The 18,441-nt window shown below is 49.2% G+C and overlaps 4 protein-coding genes across 4 annotated transcripts; 1 reads left to right on the plus strand and 3 right to left on the minus strand.

Moving 5' to 3' along the window:
- Nucleotides 1-95: 95 nt before the first annotated feature.
- FTJAE_2155 (vacuolar ATPase assembly integral membrane VMA21) lies at nucleotides 96-573 on the minus strand (the record flags this gene model as incomplete). The annotated part of the gene is made up of 3 exons (XM_037348320.1): nucleotides 96-223; nucleotides 273-364; nucleotides 479-573. 3 exons carry the CDS (start codon nucleotides 571-573, stop codon nucleotides 96-98), a joined length of 315 nt encoding a protein of 104 aa, XP_037210752.1.
- A 768-nt stretch (nucleotides 574-1,341) lies between these two features.
- Nucleotides 1,342-4,459, plus strand: FTJAE_2156 (helicase of the Snf2 Rad54 family; the record flags this gene model as incomplete). The annotated part of the gene is made up of 2 exons (XM_037348321.1): nucleotides 1,342-3,244; nucleotides 3,294-4,459. The coding sequence occupies 2 exons, from the start codon at nucleotides 1,342-1,344 to the stop codon at nucleotides 4,457-4,459; spliced, it is 3,069 nt and encodes a 1,022-aa protein (XP_037210753.1).
- Nucleotides 4,460-6,257: 1,798 nt separating this feature from the next.
- On the minus strand, nucleotides 6,258-7,010 carry FTJAE_2157 (DNA-binding protein; the record flags this gene model as incomplete). Its single annotated transcript, XM_037348322.1, has 1 exon — nucleotides 6,258-7,010. The coding sequence occupies one exon, from the start codon at nucleotides 7,008-7,010 to the stop codon at nucleotides 6,258-6,260; it is 753 nt and encodes a 250-aa protein (XP_037210754.1).
- Nucleotides 7,011-13,274: 6,264 nt separating this feature from the next.
- Nucleotides 13,275-15,529, minus strand: FTJAE_2158 (protoplast regeneration and killer toxin resistance; the record flags this gene model as incomplete). Its single annotated transcript, XM_037348323.1, has 2 exons — nucleotides 13,275-13,522; nucleotides 13,579-15,529. 2 exons carry the CDS (start codon nucleotides 15,527-15,529, stop codon nucleotides 13,275-13,277), a joined length of 2,199 nt encoding a protein of 732 aa, XP_037210755.1.
- Nucleotides 15,530-18,441: the final 2,912 nt, after the last annotated feature.

Consider the following 18,441-nt stretch of genomic DNA (forward strand, 5'->3'; position numbering starts at 1 on the left):
TGAGAAAATAATTGAGACGGTTACCCCTGAGACTCTCGTCTGGCCGGATACAAATTTATGAAAGAGTGAATCAACTTTTATTGATGACGGTGCGCCTACTTGTCCTTCTTGCTCTCTGGCTTTTGTTTGTCCGACTGGTCCTCTTTCATAGCTACAATAATGTATCCCACAAGGACGACGTTGGCCAAGACAGCAGCTAAGCCACCAGCAAGAGAAGAGTTTCCTGTTTGTGATTAGTCTCGATGATGACACGTCCGGGTGAAAAGATATACCACGAAAGACGGTATTAACAGTGAGGAAATAGGAACCAATGGGGACCACAATCATGGCAAAAGTGAATGCTAGAAGCTTGTAGATGACTTGGCTGTCAAAATTGTCAGTCAAGATCGATGTGCTCGATGTAGTGTAGAGCAGTGAACAAGATGAGATAGGTGGCAATAATGGCGGTTTGAACAAGGTGGATAGATAGAAAACTTACCTGGGAACTGCAGGAGCAGTACTAGAATGCTCATCGATGGGATCATCCTTATCGAGGAAGGTCTTTTCAGTAGCAACGATGCGTCGAGTGGCCATTTTGAAAGTGTACGAGAGGAGTGTTAAGCACGGTATCGTCTTGAGTGCTGCGATGGTCGAGCTGAGGGTACTCAATTGAGCTGTGAAGGTTAGAGGTGGGACCCCACTCGCACGTGCGACTAACATAGGAGATGCACACCTAATTAAGAAGCACTTAACACGAGATGATCAACGCGCGCCATCGGATAGGAAATGTAGAATTCTTTGTTCTCACAATAAGTTGAGATCCATAAAGAAAATCGTCAGTCGTATAATTACCAATCCAACCAGGCCATCCTTGTTTTTCTTCCCTGACTGATTCAATTGACTCCTTACAACCTTTCTCTCTCACTTTATGACACTGACGCGAAGCTGGTTTTTCACGTGACTTCGTGATGCAGTCGATGCGGGTCGCGTTAGAGATTTGAGTGCACTTCAAAAAATCTCCACCTTCACTCGCTCACTTCACGCCCCTCCAGGATTTTGGATTGGGATCCTCCTGGTACTCGCAAGCACCATCGTCTCTGACTCTCCGACTTTAAACTCGTCTTTTCCTGATTTCTTCTTCTTTTCTATTAAGCATTCTCCTTGATGACACCGGTCTGCCACTTTCATCCAGTACTCTGCTTTCTGTTTGCCGAACGATAAGAAGGGCAGAGAAGAACAGACCAAACGCTCAATCCATTCAATTGCAGTGGCAGCTCCCGCCCTAGACGATCCAAAGCACTGCTAGCCTCGATTTTTACTCCTATTGTTTCGTATGCCCATAATAATTCACCAACAATTATAATGGCACGAAGCTCCTCACCCTTGCCAATCCGGCATTCAAACGCTCTACCTCGCACCCCATCGCTCGCTCGCGATATAATAACCATTGACGATGCCGATGAAATAACGGACACAATTCCCTGCTCTCCATCCGCCTTTTTTCGTGATCGAGATACTACAACACAGCCCACACAAGTCCTTCAGAAACCCGGACTTGCACAGATGCGAAGCTCCTCTCCTGCAAGCAGCATTGTGGAAGTTCCTGCATCGTCGCCCTTCCAACAACCTAAAAAGCCTACGCCTCTGGGTAACACTCTTGGTAGCAGAGTTGCCCCTCTCGGTACCTTTTTTCGTCCTCCACAACGGCCTCCTCCTGCAATGACCAACAAGCGGCCGGCCGTTGAGCCTATCAATCTCATCTCGGACGATGAGGACGACCTAACACCTCCCCGTGGCGATATTCGACCGACAACGTTTAAGGCACAGATCTCGGCATTCGCGTACAATCCTGAACTAGAGAACTCGGAAAAGACCATCAAGAACAAACTCCGACAGATTTATGATGTTTTTGGAGAAAGAGTGCCCTCGCACGAGGCCAAGGAGGCTTTGAGTGCATGCAAAAACGATCTCACAGAAGCAATAGATTATCTCGAAAAACAAATGCGTCAGCCCAAACAGCCGGCGCCCAACCCTAAACCTGGCAGACGTCTGATTAGCAAGGCGGCTCTCCAATCATCAGCGGCAGCAAGCCGGGTCAACTCCCGCTCACGCACAGCATCCCTCAGCCCTATAAAGAAACCCCGACGGCGACTAGTACAAGGTCTCCGAAAGGCCTCGATCCCTTCGTCTCCGGCATTCCCGTCATCTCCCCCCGCCCATGCCTCAAGCGACGATCCGCTAATTATTGACCTTGTCGACGATGGGCAGGAGGATACGTATCAGGCAGAGGCATCGCCAGAGCCTTCAAACAATGAGGATGATCGAGTGCTGACTTGCCTCAACACAAGCACTGTTCAAGAACTGGCTGCCATGACAGGCATGAAGGAAGAGCAACTTGCTTGCATGATCGAGAAGCGACCTTTTGATGACATCTCCAAGGCTAGGCGTGTCACCGTCGGCAAAAAGCCTGGCGCCCGAAAGGCTTCCAAAGTCAGCATTGGAGAGAATGTTGTGGAAGCAGTCGAGGTCTTTATTGACGCAGTTGCCGCGATCGACAATGTTGTCGGCAAGTGTGACCGCGATGCAAAAAATATCAGACAACAGCTTGATACCTGGGACATCGATACATTCGGGCATAGCAAGCGAGAGCGAAGCCAAAACTCGGACGATCTGCCTCCAACCCCTACAAGCATCAGCGCGCCCAGATACGTGCGCCCACCCATTGCCCAACAGCCCAAGTACATGGATGGGCATTGTCAGATGAAACCTTTCCAGCTTGTAGGCCTGAATTGGATGTCCCTCCTCCACAAGTTTAACATAGGCTGTATCCTTGCCGATGAGATGGGGCTGGGCAAGACTTGCCAAGTCATTTCGCTCATTTGCCACCTTGTTCAGGATTATGAGGAGAACAAAGGGGGGAGAAAAACCCGACCTTGGCCCAATCTCATCGTCGTTCCCCCAAGTACTTACAACAACTGGCTAGGAGAATTTGAGAAATTTGCTCCAGACCTCTCGGTGATCGGATACCGAGGCTCTCAGGCAGAGCGAGCTGAGATCGCATATGAGATCGAACATGATCCTGAAGCCTTCCATGTCGTGCTTGCAACATACTCACAGATTAACAACGACGCGGATATTGAGGCTATGCAGTCTATTGGGATGCACACTGCCATTTTTGACGAAGGCCACAAGATGAAAAACCCAGAGACCAAGATATACAGAGATCTTCGCCGTATTCATGCATCATGGAAAATGCTCCTCACAGGTATGTTGCCTCTGGTCTTGTCATGGGCGCTTTTGCTAATGTTGTATAGGAACTCCTGTTCAGAACAATTTGTTGGAGATGACCTCACTCCTCAATTTCATAAACCCCGATATCTTCAATGGCTGCATGCAACACATTCAGTACATCTTTAGCCAAAAGGTCACTATCAGAGACGTTTCAAACGGTGCTTTTCTGTACAGTGAGCGTGTTAAGCGAGCCAGAACTATCTTGGAGCCGTTCATCCTTCAGCGTCGAAAAGATCAAGTTTTGTCAGATATGCCTTCCAAGATCTGCAGTGTCGTCCGCTGCGACATGGACGAGAACCAGAAGCAAGTGTATGCCGAGTACGAGGAGATGTTCAAGCTTGAGCCGTCCAAGCGCGTCGCAAAAGTCCGTGGCCGTGGAAATGACCAGAACAATTGCTGGATGCAGCTTCGAAAGGCGGCACTCCACCCGCTCCTTTTCAGGCGTCATTTTGATGACAAAAAGGTTGAGAAGATGGCTCGAATCCTGATGGATAGCGTTTCTCAGGATGAACTCCGTCAACCCGACATAAAGCATCTTATCCAAGAACTTAAGGATTCCTCAGACTTTGGACTTCACCTCTGGTGTCGTGACTATCCAGGCCTTCTCGGAAAGTTCGACATCCCTCCAGAGACTGAGATGGACAGCGGAAAGGTGAGGAAACTTCTCCAGCTCATCAATCAGTATCAGGAGAACGGTGACCGAGTCCTTGTGTTCAGCAAGTTTTCTCGCGTCATTGAGCTGCTGCAAGAAGTGCTCGATCAGCAGAATATTCGGCACCAGGTCTTGATGGGGAGCACCCATGTTGTGGAGAGACAGACGCTGATTAACGAGTTCAATGATGACCCGGATATTCCAGTGTTCCTGCTCACAACCGGAGCAGGTGGCACAGGTATCAACCTCACGGCCGCAAACAAGGTCATCATCTTCGACCAGTCGGATAACCCTCAAGATGACATCCAGGCCGAGAACAGAGCCCATCGGCTTGGTCAGAAGCGTGAAGTCGAAATCATTAGACTTATCGCTTCCAACACTATCGAGGAGCTCATCTACAAAGCTTGTCAGAAGAAGATCGAGCTCGCGAACAAGGTCACTGGTGCTGTGACTGACGAAGATCCCGGTGTGACAGAGCAGACCCTCGAGACAGAGGTCCGCAAGATGCTCATGGAGGAACAAATGACGCCTCCTTAGGAAGGGGGAATGCCCTCCTGAGCAATTGTCCAAGAGCCCGCACCTTTCCCTACGCATCCATATATTGGTGTCACATTTTTCTCAACGATCTACCTCTACTGTAAGAACTTGATTCTCTGCGCTGCATAGCAGAGCGGCTTGTGTATCAACCTCGTTGGCTTTTACGTTGCATTTTACGGTTTGCTTGAACGGCTCATGCCCTGCCTTCCTCCCAGCATCGTCACCCCAGAATCATGGCGGTTTCGTGTGTCGAGGAGGCACAGCGGTTCTTTTTTTCTCTTCTTTTTTTTCAGAGCGCTATAGAGGGTTTGTACGGTTTACTCATAATACTTTTACGAACTTCATGGCATGGCAGGAAGCAAGGGGTGTACAAGACGGATTGCTACAGTTTCTAGACGTTCATGGTATTGCTGACGTATTACCATGATTACGTATAAGACCATAGATAAATCATCAGAGCATAACGGATGCTCCAGGAGATTAAATGAAATTCATATCACATGAAACTGCACTATCATTGCATTAGGTGGATTGATTAGTCTGGTTTCATTCAACAGACACTCATAAAAAGGAGAATATCTAATTTCAATTCGGCATCAACAATAAACAACCTTCACGGCGTTACCCAGCAACAGCTGTAACCCCCGGTCACGGCCCGTCGCCGCCCGTCCCATCCACGGGCCCGGGCGCACGCTAAAGGCGAGAGATCGAACAACAGAAGAAGGATAGAAGACGACAATGAACAGACCCTGAAGTCACCTACCAAATGTGCAATAAAATCCGACGTCCAAGTCCTAGTTACGTTAGTGCCTATGTACCTACCAAGGTAGGTACAGAGACTCGGCTACGCAGTATCTCAACACACGTAGGTAAGGTACAGGTGTTTTTTCACATTGCCACCAGTTTTCAATGCACCAAAATCTGCTAATTACCCCTGATGTGCATTTGTTTCCCAACAAGCCACCAAAACTTTCTGACTCGACAATCAAGTCCAAGCTCGGAATTCCAAGTCTGACCTCGTGGTGTGAAACGTACAACAAACAGACTTGGGATGATGAAAATTGGGACAAGTACCAAGTCTCATGTATATTGATGCCCGATTCGATGGTCTGTTCGTGATTTCCGCAGAGACCGTGCGCCTGGTCCATGAGGAATGCGGGATGGGGCGATAGGCGACGCACGATGTACCATGGAGGGTGAAGAATGCTCGAGCGAGCTGAAGTGATGTTCTCGATGTACTCGCCCAGTTTACTTCATTCCCCAGTGCCCGAGCGTCGATCTCGTATAATTTATCAGAGCTGTACATAATCTTTTGAAAGGATTTCTTGATAAGCCAGCCACGATAATGGTATTGGACCAATATGTGGAGGCTGGCGCACACAATATTGAACCCTGATGGAGGCCGTGATGGTATGTCCGAGAACCCTGTGTTCGGATTCACTACGACCCAGAGTAGCGAGGATGCACAGGGGACACCACCAGTCGGCAACGTCAAGTGAAATGTGGAACTTTTGACGTCCCATTGTAGATTCTTGATATCTTCTATAGTACCAGATTCCGATTCTTGACCCAAAAAAACAAAATGTGAAACTGAATAGCACGCATTCACGCGTGGGGATATCATTACAAAGCGTGGAAGAAAATATCTAACTCCAAGGGCAACCCATGGCCCATGTTATGTCCTGTAGACCTCTTTTCTTTGTGCTCGCTACCGATGATGCTCGGCCGAGACTTGCGCTAAAGATCAAATGTATAAAATCATGTACAAGAAAGATTCTGGAGATCCGATTGGAGTTGCTTAGTGTCCTGGTCGTGACTTGAGACCGATGTCACCATTGAGCAACAGCGTCTTCCAGCGGCGGTCGACAGCATGACGATCGCGGCCGAGATTTCGGGCGCAGTCTTGCCATTCTGCCTTTGACAATCTAAGCTTCTCTAGCACGATTTCAATGAGGACACGATCGTCCTCGGCGCTCCAGTCCTCCTCATCGGAGGAGTCTTCTTCTCCAAGAAGATGTCCGCCTTGTCGAAGATGCATGTTGTGGAAGTCGGAACGGTCAAGGCCTAGAGGCAGTTGCTCAGGGGCAATGCGCGTGCGCTTTGGCGTCGAGGGCGCGGTTTGCTTGATTGGGCGGCGCGATGGTGACTCGCTGCCAGACTCGCTCGCTGATGAATAGCGTTCCGCCTCCTCGTCGGCAGTACGCCGCCTCTTGTTAAGAGCACGCGGTGCCGCACGCTTGGTTACCTTCTTGGGACCAACTGGCTCGCGGCGTTGTGGGCGTGGACGGAGGCGCAACTTCAGAGGAGGTGCTGCATGGGCGAGCGGTGGAGTTGGTAATTGAGCGAGCGAAGGAGTCGGGCGAGAATTGGTAATAACAGGTGCAGGTGTTGATAGTAATGATTGGAGCGAGCGACAGGTGGTCATGATATTGGCGAAAGATGCGTGCGACGAGAAAGCCGGAGGGCTGGCAGGAGGCGAGAAAAGAGAAGGTTGCAGTCGAGAGTGGGTTGAGTGCGACGCATCGCAAGGCAGCGCGGACGGAAGAAGCATGGTAACGAGCTTCGATTATTTGGTGACAAATAACAAATATGCGAAATGTGATCGCGGCGACGATTGTTGTTGCTTGGTGCAAAGGGCGACGGGTGAAGCGGTGGTTGGCGTGTGGTGCGATTGCGACTGGGATAGACGACGCGGCCAGGCGCAAAGGTATGGCGGGCAGTTTTTTTGACGATGCCTGTAAGTGCGCGCGCGAGGTTGGTGAGGTGAAGGGTCGAGTGGATTGAGAGATGAAAAGGCTGCGATGCGACTATTAAGAAAGTCAAGAATGCAAACGATATGGTGTTTGTCTGTTTGTGTTTGTGTTGATGTTGTTGTAGGGAGAAAGTGAGTCTGTTGTCGGAGTGAAGAGCAGGAAATGCGGTGGTTGTGGTGGGAATTGGAATGAACGGGGGGTTGGTCAGGCAAGTGGCATTGGAATGGGATGGGAAGGGGCAGGGGACGCAGTGGCCTAATATGGATCTGGATGAGGTGTGGTGTGGAAGTGAGCGAGAACTTAGAAGGACCTTGGGACCGGGGTCCAGAGAAGGAGGGTCCCAGGTCCCACCTACCGTCGGGGTCGTTGGGTGAAGCCGCGCACCCAGAGGAAGGAGCCACCAGCAGGCGACAAGTACCCTCTGGGCCTGTCTCGGGGTGCAGATACAGTGCAGACGCCCAGCAACGTGGACCCTCCCGTGAGTTTTGAGTCGGTTCGCGCCCGTTTTAGCGGCAGCGGTAAAGTTCACTTGTGTACCTACCTTATTAGCTGTCTCCCATGGAAGTGACTGTGAGGTAGATACTTACATACTTTGCTGCCTGTCGTAGGTAAGGTACCGTGGCAAGTGTCAAGGACCCCGTGCACGACCTGATCGCCAATACCCAGGACAAATGTTCTTTGATGAAGTATTTTGGGCTTGGAAAATCCACATAGAACCCTCCCGAGCACTCCGCCTCCAGGTGTTGGGAATCAATCGGACATGGAAGCCCACCTACCTACCTAGAAACAAGGGGACAAGGGTGTCGCAGGGGGGCAGGTGCACACGCACGTACATACTGTAGTCTAGTATGTGCCTGCCTCTGGCAACGCAAATATTGATCGCTGCTTCCGGGTAGTCACGATGGATTTTTACAACGGTGTCGGACTACTGGCAGAGAAGGAACGAGAGACCCATGTTTCTCGCACATGATACATGTTTCTTTGCAGGTGAGGCATATGTTCTGCATGTAGACCCTTGCTAGAGCGCTGCACTGTACAGATACGGAATTGACCAAGCGTTGGTGGGTATCCAGTTGGACCATGACACTTGAGACATCCTGGACAGCCTCGATCTTTGTCTCAGTGCTGTGCACTATCTTCTTGACCGGAAGCATCAGGACATTTCCATGATACGGCACAAGATGACATATGTCTTTTTCTTCCCCTTCCTATCCTTCTCGATTGACCTTTAATCTTACATGTGTGTTGCTTTGAGAGATATCATGCTCCGCATCTAACTAGGATGATACTATCGAATAATGCATCCCTCTGTACAACCCTTCAGCTTCAAGATTAATACAGTCAATGGTGCCATAGGGTAGAAAGTAGGCCCCCTTCTTGCCAACCCTTTATCTGTGCCGTCTATTGGAGAGATTATTGCCTTTCCTAACGTCGTTTCAACAGTTCTGACATCAACCGCCCTGCATATTCGTCCCCGTGTTTCTCCCTCTGTTTGACCAAAAAAGCAATAAACCTTCATTCATCCCTTCCTTGTGACCATGCACGAAATAGCCAGGACATCCAAGACAGCCAAGACAAGCAGATGTAGATCGTTTTGTCACTGCAGCTGAATTTATTCTGCAGCGTCCATATTTTGCGTGTCAGGAACCCGACAGGGGAGGGGGGGGGAAACCAAAGAGAGAAAGAAACAGACAAATCTGTATACATCTCCACAATCATACGACGATACTACTCTTCCCGTTTATTATTCTACCCGCACCGGGATACGACATAGGGTCATACATAGTATTCCTACCACACATGGAGCTTTCTGATTTATCTCAGTCCTGTCTGTCTTTTTCTCTTTTCGTCAGAGCCCGGCCGATACACATAGTTAGACGTACAGCGATCAAATGAATCAGCATGGCAATATCCAAGTCAATGACACATAGCGAGTAGACCACCAACGCATTCTCGCTTTCTTGTTTAACCTGAGCCCTTACCTTCACAGCAATTCTCTCTGGGCTGAGAAATTGACTGACTAAGGTACCTCAGTTCATAGGTTCTCTAGCACCTCCGCCTACCCTCGACGTCCGGCTCGGGCTTGATGCCCTACCTGACTCAAGACATTCAAGCTATACTGTATTGTATACATCGCACACACACACATACATACATGCAACTTGACTTGCAAGGGTCTAATGCAACCAGGCACACCAGTTAGAGATTTTTTAGGTGCTACTGCGTACTAATTTTAGTTCCTCGACTTGAAGAGAAATGTATGCATCTGGCAACATTGGTTCATCCTAAACCAGGCACAGGCCGTGTATGACTTCGCTTGTCAGATTGACACAGACAATTTCGACGAGTCGCGCTTGTTCATCCACACAAGAATAAGTTTGTTGCGATATTGCTACTTTGTGCTACGCTTCCCGGTCAGTTGATCCAGGAGACCAAGCTGAATCAATCAGGTAACCTACCTAGTCCCTGAGAGAGCAACATTGGTGTGCCTCAGTCACACAAGAATCTGTCTGATGGATGTCTAGGTAGTTTAAAAACTCTCCGTGAGGCACCAGCAGTGGAGGGTGAGGGTAATTCCTCGCTAAATGTAGAGTTACGGAGCGCCTCACCTTGCCTTGGCTGGTGGGAGCGAGCCGTCGCGGCACGGGCTAGGACCATCCCATGGTTCCCATCTCATCCATATCCTTCCTTCCATTCCTTTGCCGTACCGTTCGCTTCCACGTTGATGTGCTGCAGGGTCCTTTGCTGTTAAAGCTCCCGGATGACGACAGAGGCCTGTCTGCTAAGCTGTATCATGTCTGCGGCATCGATTCATTCATTCCTTGATTCATGTTTCTTGACGTGCACACACTTTCGTCTACCTTGCACTACACTACCCGCTTCTCCCAGTCTACTACGTATAACAAATCAGCACACGGGGGGTTCAGGTCCAGGTGTCGAATAGTGGGTGTGTGTGTGTGTCTGTGTCTGCGTGACCTTTTCCTGTTACCTCCTTCACAGGTGAGTCGGTGAGGTCATGCTCCGTTTCAAACCCTACCACTCTTTCTTTTCGTTCTTTTCACTTCTCACCCGTTTTTGGAAGTAGCAGAAACGCGCGATTTTGTTGGCTACCTTGCTTGGAGGCACCTTAGATACCTTAGGTACAGGCACTCACCCAAGTGAGTTGCCTTATGACGATGCAAATGCTTCCATCCAATGCGAAACAATGAGTCGATCGCCAAAGAATATTCGATCTCCTTGATCGAGCGAGATATTGGAGTCTCCTCTTTTTGAAGTTGCACCATCTATCTGTACTTTTCCTCCCCTCCCCATCATTGTTTAAATGCTTCGTGATGAGTTACGATGTAAGTCTACTCCCACGATACCAATCAATATTCGGCAAAATGGAGACCCGACCATGCTACGGTCTTTGCCAGATCATTCATTCACCGCTTGTGTATCCGTACAACGCATGCCTCTCATTCTCTTTGCCATTGGCCCTGCAGCGTAGTCCTTGCTCTTGATACCGTCGCGCGATTACCGCACAAGTCGCGAGGGAGACGCGTGCGAGGTTAGTGAGAACGCGTCAAAACGCGTCAACGCGTTAATTAAGACATGCATGATCTCTCGGAGTGGCCAATAGAAGAATACGGAAAGATGGGTATCAGTGGAGAAGCAGCGCAACCACTTCCGAGCATGGTCAGTGCGTACATGAAGTACCTGTTGGGCTCCACATGGGTGAATACATACAGTGCGGTAGTGGACATTCTCACGGCCTTACCCTGGAACCAATAATTAACCCGTAAATCCTTTGTCTTCTGCTTCTGTCTGTATCTGTAACAAGAACGACGTCAATGGTGAGTCGTTCGTTGGTTGGCAGCCCAGATTTGGCAATATTCGTTCCTCTCTGTCCGCTTCACGGACCACATTGCGTCACATACACTTCCCTCTCCCTCAGCTACCTTAGTACCTTACTAACATGACCGGCTTCCGAAACTTGGACAGCTCGAGCTAGATGGTATCACTTTGTCTTACAGGAACACCCCCATGGAGGGGAACACAATCCAGGACAAGTGAAGCTTGGTAGCATATGCCTCACAGCTGACGATTATTGCCATCCCAGGCAGTCAATCTGGGTAACCATTTTTAAATATAACAATTACCGGACTTTATCCATAAATCAGTGTGAGCGGCGTCTCAGACCTTCGGCCCCAATCTCCTTACCCTTCTCTCAGTCTCGATGGCTTCTATCTTCCCTTGCCAAGACTCATGATACAGCCAAAAATGCCCTAATCAGATACAGGAGAGACATGCAAACACACCAGACGCGTCTTAAGGTGATACAGTAAACAGATCCATAACCCCTCAATTCAGCTCCCTGTCTCATCATCAAAGATCCTCCCTGCACTCGATCGAGCCAGTCTAGGTAGGCAGCCAGTGGAGGAAAAGGAGACCGGTTCCTTTGTCCATGTACATCTTATCTTGTCTCCCTCGTGAGGTAATTGCTTTTCTTTGTTAATAACGTATCATATCGAGATCTGTTCGTTCCTGACTAGTGGCGGGCTTCCCGAGTTCTGGGGTCGGGTGCAAGTGATGTGACCAAAGAACGAACCCTTTAGACTTCTCTCTCAATGTCTCTACTACATTTGTGGCCAAGAATTAGGTCAGCACTTATTCAAATTACACACAAGACCTCTCTCTCTCTCTCTCTCTCTCTCTCTCTCTCTCTCTGTGTGTGTGTGTGTTTACTATGCTCGGAACTTGCAAGACACTGTCTATCTTAAAGCCGGCTACTGATGGCTTGTATACAAACCAGTCAAAACCGAAACCATCACCATGGATAAGTGAACTCAAAGTAAAAGCATTAACCCCCTTCCATCACTCGAAGGTCTGTGTCAAAAACGCCTCGTTGCTTTGATACTGAAATGTCTACATATCTTGCCCCTTGCATGTTGGTTGGGTTTTGTAGTGTGGCTGGCTGGTGGGATGGTGAGTTTCTATCAACAGCCAATTAGTCTCTCAAACAACAGAAACATAAGTTATCACCTACCTACAGTATAACTAAGTTCAACAACTCCGTAGGATCAAGTCTATATGGAGAATCAAGAATGGACTATGAGGTTGCAAACTGATACCAGCAAGTAGATATGCCTCCAAGCATGTCGCATATAGCTTACCCTAGACACAGACATTCTGATAAACTTTGTCCAGAACCCCTTGCATATGCACATCCAGGGAGCATTGCCCCACGGTGCCTCCAAAGAAGACCAGCTAGACTACGTAACCTCAAGGGAGCCAGTCTCATGAGGATACATCGTTATGGGGTCAAGCTATTAGAGCTGTATGATGCGCCTAAGTTCACGTGCTTAGCCCATCTGCTTGTTCAAGCAAACCCCAAGTAACCACACGTTACATGGATTAACAAATTCAAAAGGGCAACGGATCATGAATGGTGAGGTTGGTATCATAGCCTTCATTCATGGCAGGCACTGTATTACTATATCATAATTGTGTCCAAGTCACGTCTCCTACGAACGCCAAACACAAGATGATAATCATCATCAACACACTCCACAGTCTCACTTTGCTCTCGTTGCCGCCAGATGCTGAGACTCCCGTTTTCAATGGTTTCCACCGCAGATACAGGGAGGATTATACCAAAAAGATCCCAGCCGAGCTGATGAATCACATGACCGTCAAATTACATCTCCTCATGCTATGCTGCTACTCGAGATCAAGCTCCCCCTTTTGATTCTAGAAACACGATTCCAACATGTGAATATCCGTGCCAAACAAGGTTAGCAACGGAGATGACGACAAGAAACCGCCGTCAAGCGTATCGTCCAATATAGAGAATTTGGGCTATGCGAGATGTGATGTATGCCAAAATGGAAAACGGAAAAAGAAAAAACAACGGCGCTGAATGAACTTGTCGTTGCTGCTGACAAAAAAAAAAAAACAGCACAACGGAAGGCGGGAGTTATGTCGTTTGCCCTTTTCGTAGAGGAAGCGTAGTCGTCGTTGATTAGGTAGTTATACTCTTCATATTAATCCCGGAGCAGGCTGTCACTCGCCCACTGCCATTACATAACGATGCAGTCCTTGTCGTCCTTGGGATTCTTCTGCATCTTGCCGTTTCGTGGAGGGGCAACCTCCATGGGAGTGCCCTGGCCGCTGACAGCCGCCTGGATGATGGCTAACCTTTGCTTGGCTCGCTCTTCACCAGCATCGGCAGCCTTGACGTACCAGACATTAGCTTCCAAAACGTCACGTCGGCATCCGATGCCCATCTCTGTAAAGTAGCCGACGGCGTATTGTGCCTTGACGAAGCCTGCACCATGGTTAGCTACCTCATCATCGCTTACACCGCATCAACACAACACTCACCCAAGTCGGCTGATCGACGCGCCCACTCATAAGCCTCCTCCTCATCCTTCTCAAGGATCGGGGGAGCGCCGACCATGTACCACGCACACAATCCCATCATAGCGCCGGCATGTCCCCTTTCAGCAGCGCCAGTATAGAAGTGAACGCTGAGAGCCGGATCGCGAGGGCAGTTAAGCAGGCCGTGCTCATAAGCATCACCCAGTCGATAGTTAGCCTCAGGGTGGCCTAATTCCGCAGCCTGAGTAAAGAGCTCGGCAGCGTGAATATCGTCCTTGAAGATATCTGCACCATACCCATTCTCATACAAGCAACCAAGTTGATACGGCGCGGAATTGTACTGAGTATCGGCCGCTTCGGCAGCTAGCTTCATCCACTTAATTCCTTCTCGGTAGCGCTTTTCTCCAAGATCGCCAGATAGACAGGCCTTACCCAAACGTGTCATGGCGCCAGGATGGCGTTTCGACGCAGCTGTACGCAAGAACTGCACCGCCTTGGCAGGGTCTTTCCGGCAACCCCAACCGAACTCATAGCATAGAGCGGTTCGGTAACCAGATTCAGCGTGACCGTGCTTCGCAGCCAAAACAAATAGAGGAAATGCCGAATTATAATCTTCCTTGCCCTTACTGAAGAGTCCAGAAGCAAACCCATCCGCGAGATAGTATTGCGCAAATGGGTATCCGGCACTGGCGAGACGCTGTAGGATTTGTCGGGCTTCACGAACCAGTTCCTGTGGGCTTGACACAGAGCCTTCGGCAGTTGGGCTGTCGCGACCCTTGTGAGGTTTGGGGCTGTTCTTGCGTGCCTTGGGTTCTGAAAAGTCTAGGCCTTGCTCCTGGGCTGTTGAAATCAAGAATATAGCGAACGAGTACTGAATAGAAGAGTCATTTGTCTTTTTGACGTTGGCACGATACATGTCCAGAGTCTTTTGTGTGCTGAGAAGAGACGCATTGTTACCGATGACAGTTCGAAGATTGGAGTTATCAGGTGTCAATGGCGCCGGAGCCTGCTGAGGATAAGGCGCATGAAGCAACTCGGCATATGTCGACATTCTGACATCAGGAGATTTACGTGAGCCAGCTGGCATAAGACCCGGAGAGCGGCCACGCGAATCAGAATAGACAGAGTACGAAGATGGTGGCCGAGGCAATGAAGTCCTCATATGGCTACCCGAATTCGGAGTAAGATGACGGCCGATGTTTGAAGCACTCTCAGCGAGATCAGAAGCTGACGAGTTTCTGGCCTCTGCACTAGGAACGCTTGTTGGGAAATCCTTCTGATGGTGGTACTGAAAAAGAGGCACAGGCTGGGTCTCAAGCATATTTCCTTCGATAATGGAGCTCTCAGGGGAATCGCCAACCGCCTGGCCCTCAGCATTCTCGTTCATTCCTGACAAAGAGCTTGCGCTTGTCGTTGCCGAAGATTCTATAGAAATTTGTTGCGGGTTCGTGCTAGCAGTTTCATTCGATTCACGACTGTTGCGGTACTGGTCCTGATTGCGAACTCTGTCCGTTGGAGTTGTCTTGGTGGGCTCGGCCATGTTTGTCCTTTCAAGCCGCGGCTCAGAGCCCCTTTCAGCCCTGCGGGAATCATCTTGAAATTCTGGAAAGCTCCTTGGCTCTGACCTCAGTCCGTGAGGAGGAGGGGGAGGAGCAGTTTCGGGGGGCGCAGGCAGCGGAAGCAGAGTGCGATCGGCTAATTCTCCCCTCAGCGATGGCTTCTGAGTATATTCGACATCAGCGTTTGAAGGCTGAACCCAATTCTCCCGTTGGAAATTTACGCGGACGGGCGAGACGGGTCCGTTGCGCAGTCTCGGGCCTTCAGATTCATCGAGATGAGGTATGCGAACAGGGCTACGACGAGAAGAACTGGTCGGTCTCGAAGAGGGCCTCGACGATTCGTTGTAGTTCAACGGTGCCGCGGTAGGAGGCGGTGAAGTATTTATTGCTGCCATGACAAAACGATGGTGAGGCTTTGGCAATGCCGAAGCAGCCAAGCGCAAGTTTGGGTATATTCCAGAATGAGTGTCGAGATGGAGGCGGAGTTCGATAGCCCGACACGCGCGCAGGACTCGGCGACCGTGCTATATTCAAGATCACAACGAACCGAATGGGCCGAGACCAATTCTGGACACGCTCGAGGAAACACGAGACGACAGAAGATAGCGACCGTGGAGGAGAAGCGATTGTAGTCTGTAGTCAGTGACAGACGGACACTTTAGCGCAACGTACGAAGTGGATGCTGCACGAAGGATATTTGGGTATGGATCCGAAACGCCGCGACACAGCGGAGACAAGGGGCAGCCGGGCAAACAGAGGATAGATCAGCGAGCGACAAGGGGGGTGGTTGGAGAAACGATAGTTGGGGGGGAGAACCAAGGAGGCTAAAGTAAGAGGAGAGAGCCCTGAAATTGGTATGAGGTGATGAGCACAATAAACGGGAATATCTGGTAATTTTTTGCTGAACCAAGGATAGAAGGGAGGAAGAATGATGGAAAAGCCAAGACTAACTAGACCCAGAATCGGACGGAAGAAAAGAAAATTCCAAGCATTAAGATGAGTGAGTGGACTTTGAGCTGAGATCCAATAAGGTCCTTTTTGTCCTGGGCGCTGCGCCGTCTGATATTTGTGAGGTGAGGTGGTGGTGGTGAACGTGGTGGCAGTGGTGGTGATGAGGTCCAGGCGCCCACTGGAGTTTAGCTGAATTAGCTAAATTATGGCACATGCGCTTGTAGGGGAGCCTATGTGAGCAATGCAAGCGGAGAGCAGTGGGCAACTGATGGCAGGGACCCATGTAGAAAACCAGTGGGGATTTGTTTGCCTAATCGGTTAATGAATGATGTCTCTTGTTTCGTTGAAGAACAAAGTGTAGAAGAGTGTTTGAGTGTTTCAACATTCCCTTTGAACTAAGAAAACGAATAAGTCATATAGTCCCGATGATGCTATTGCTAGGTCGAGAGTGGAGGGCCGGTTAATGAAGTACCCTGATCTATAGTACCTAATCTTTTAGAAAAAGGCATCAACCGCCGAAACCAGGCTGTTTACCTTGCGAGAGCTGAACAAGTAAAGGAACAGGGGTAATTTGCAACCAAGCATCACTCAAGGCAGTGGAGGAGGCGCAGGATCTTTAGGTTCTTTCTATTCACTCTGTGCCTTCGACACCCCAAGACTCCCGTTTCACTTGTTACACATCCTCTGCTTCTGCCTTCAGACCACGAAATGATGATACCACAATAATGACGAGTACACAGAAAATACACAAGCGCCGTGTATCCGTACATCCAACCCCTTTCCCTTCAACATGCTATAGTACATACGCGTCAGTTAGGAATGGTAGCTCTAGGAAAGCTCGGCATGGCAAGCGCCTCAAGTGGAAATGGCACGGTCAAAATTGGCCGACCTGTCCCTTTCCTACTTCTCAGAAAATAAAAGAATCAGGGAATGACCGGCAGGTCTCAAAATGACAACCACTGCGAGCCCAATTCGTGAATCCCCACGTTGGTCAGAGAGCTGAAAAGCCTCTGTGTGAAGCCTTCCAATGGTACGTCGTGCCATAAACGAAACTGCGTATTAGCGTCATTACGACATTAAACATGGCTTAAATAACTCAACTCAAGGGTCCAGGCCAAGCCCAGCCCAACGGGCTTCTGCGCTAACACGCAAAAGGCTTCTGCTATTTCTTGACCGCCAGAGCACGCCCACGACACATGGGCGCTTAAATGCTTCGATTTTTAAATGGAGTTTGGGACATGAGCAACTCATGTGTTCTGGTATCATAAAGCATCGCCGTTGCAACATTACATACGTATTAGTGGTAGATCTTCGAAACTCTGATTTAACGATACAACTTAATTGAGTTGAGTTAGTAGACTTAAATTTTGTGCACCGGGCCATCCTTGTCTGCCATTCCAACTTCAGGTTGTTACCTTGAGATTGTGGCAGCGCTTACCGTTAAACAAGGCTGAGCAGCCGCCATGGCGTCGGTGTTGTCACGCAAATATTACCCTAGAACTTCTTCCACTGGTCGCCTCGTAAAGAAGAAGAAACCCGGAGATTTCCTCAGCTGTCACTTTCTGTGGACGGGTAGCACATAGGTTGCATTTGCTTCGGCAATTGGCCCAGGTATCTGGTAGACATCAATTCCTGTGTCACAGATGTGAATCTTGGTGGACAAGTACAGGGAACCAGCAAATTTATACTATATTGTAAGGAATATTCTGTCGACAGTTGGTGGCCCTCTGTCGCATTGGGGTATAAACCTTGACCAAACACTATTCAGGATGGCCTACAGAGTACCTTAGTAGGTATTGAGGAATATCACGTGGACACAATTCCTCTTCCACTACGGCTAGTCTTTTTAAATGGGGCGTGGTGTTGGTTGGCAAGGGGTTCTTGTGAGATCGGTCTTTTCAGAACCCAGAACAAACATAACTGAAGTATTTTCCGGGTTCTTGATAGACTCCGAAGGAGTTGTACAAAGCAACCTCCTACTCCTTTGGTCAAGGTTCCGTGGAACCGAACAGTGCCATTACTGCTACATGATTTCTCCCCTCAGATATATCATTATATTCAAAAGAGAAACTGATTTTCTCCAGTGATTTCCTTGAGCCATTGAATATTACTAGCAGAGTAGGTTTGAATTCTCGACGGTCGGGCCGTCGATCGGACGGCCCCACCCGGCCGACCCGGCTGCCACTTCATCCATCCACGATCCGTATGCTGAGTGCTCGTTTCGCAAGATCTTCAGGCTATCTTGTCATTCTCGAGGAGTTAAATCAACATGGAACTTTTAGGCGGAAGTTGTTCCTCAAGTAATGTCTAAACTCCTGTTGCTAATGACTTCACTATGGATCTGGTCAAACCCCAG

This window comes from Fusarium tjaetaba (genome assembly GCF_013396195.1).
Source record: "Fusarium tjaetaba strain NRRL 66243 chromosome Unknown NRRL66243_c0000039, whole genome shotgun sequence".
NCBI lineage: Eukaryota > Fungi > Ascomycota > Sordariomycetes > Hypocreales > Nectriaceae > Fusarium > Fusarium tjaetaba.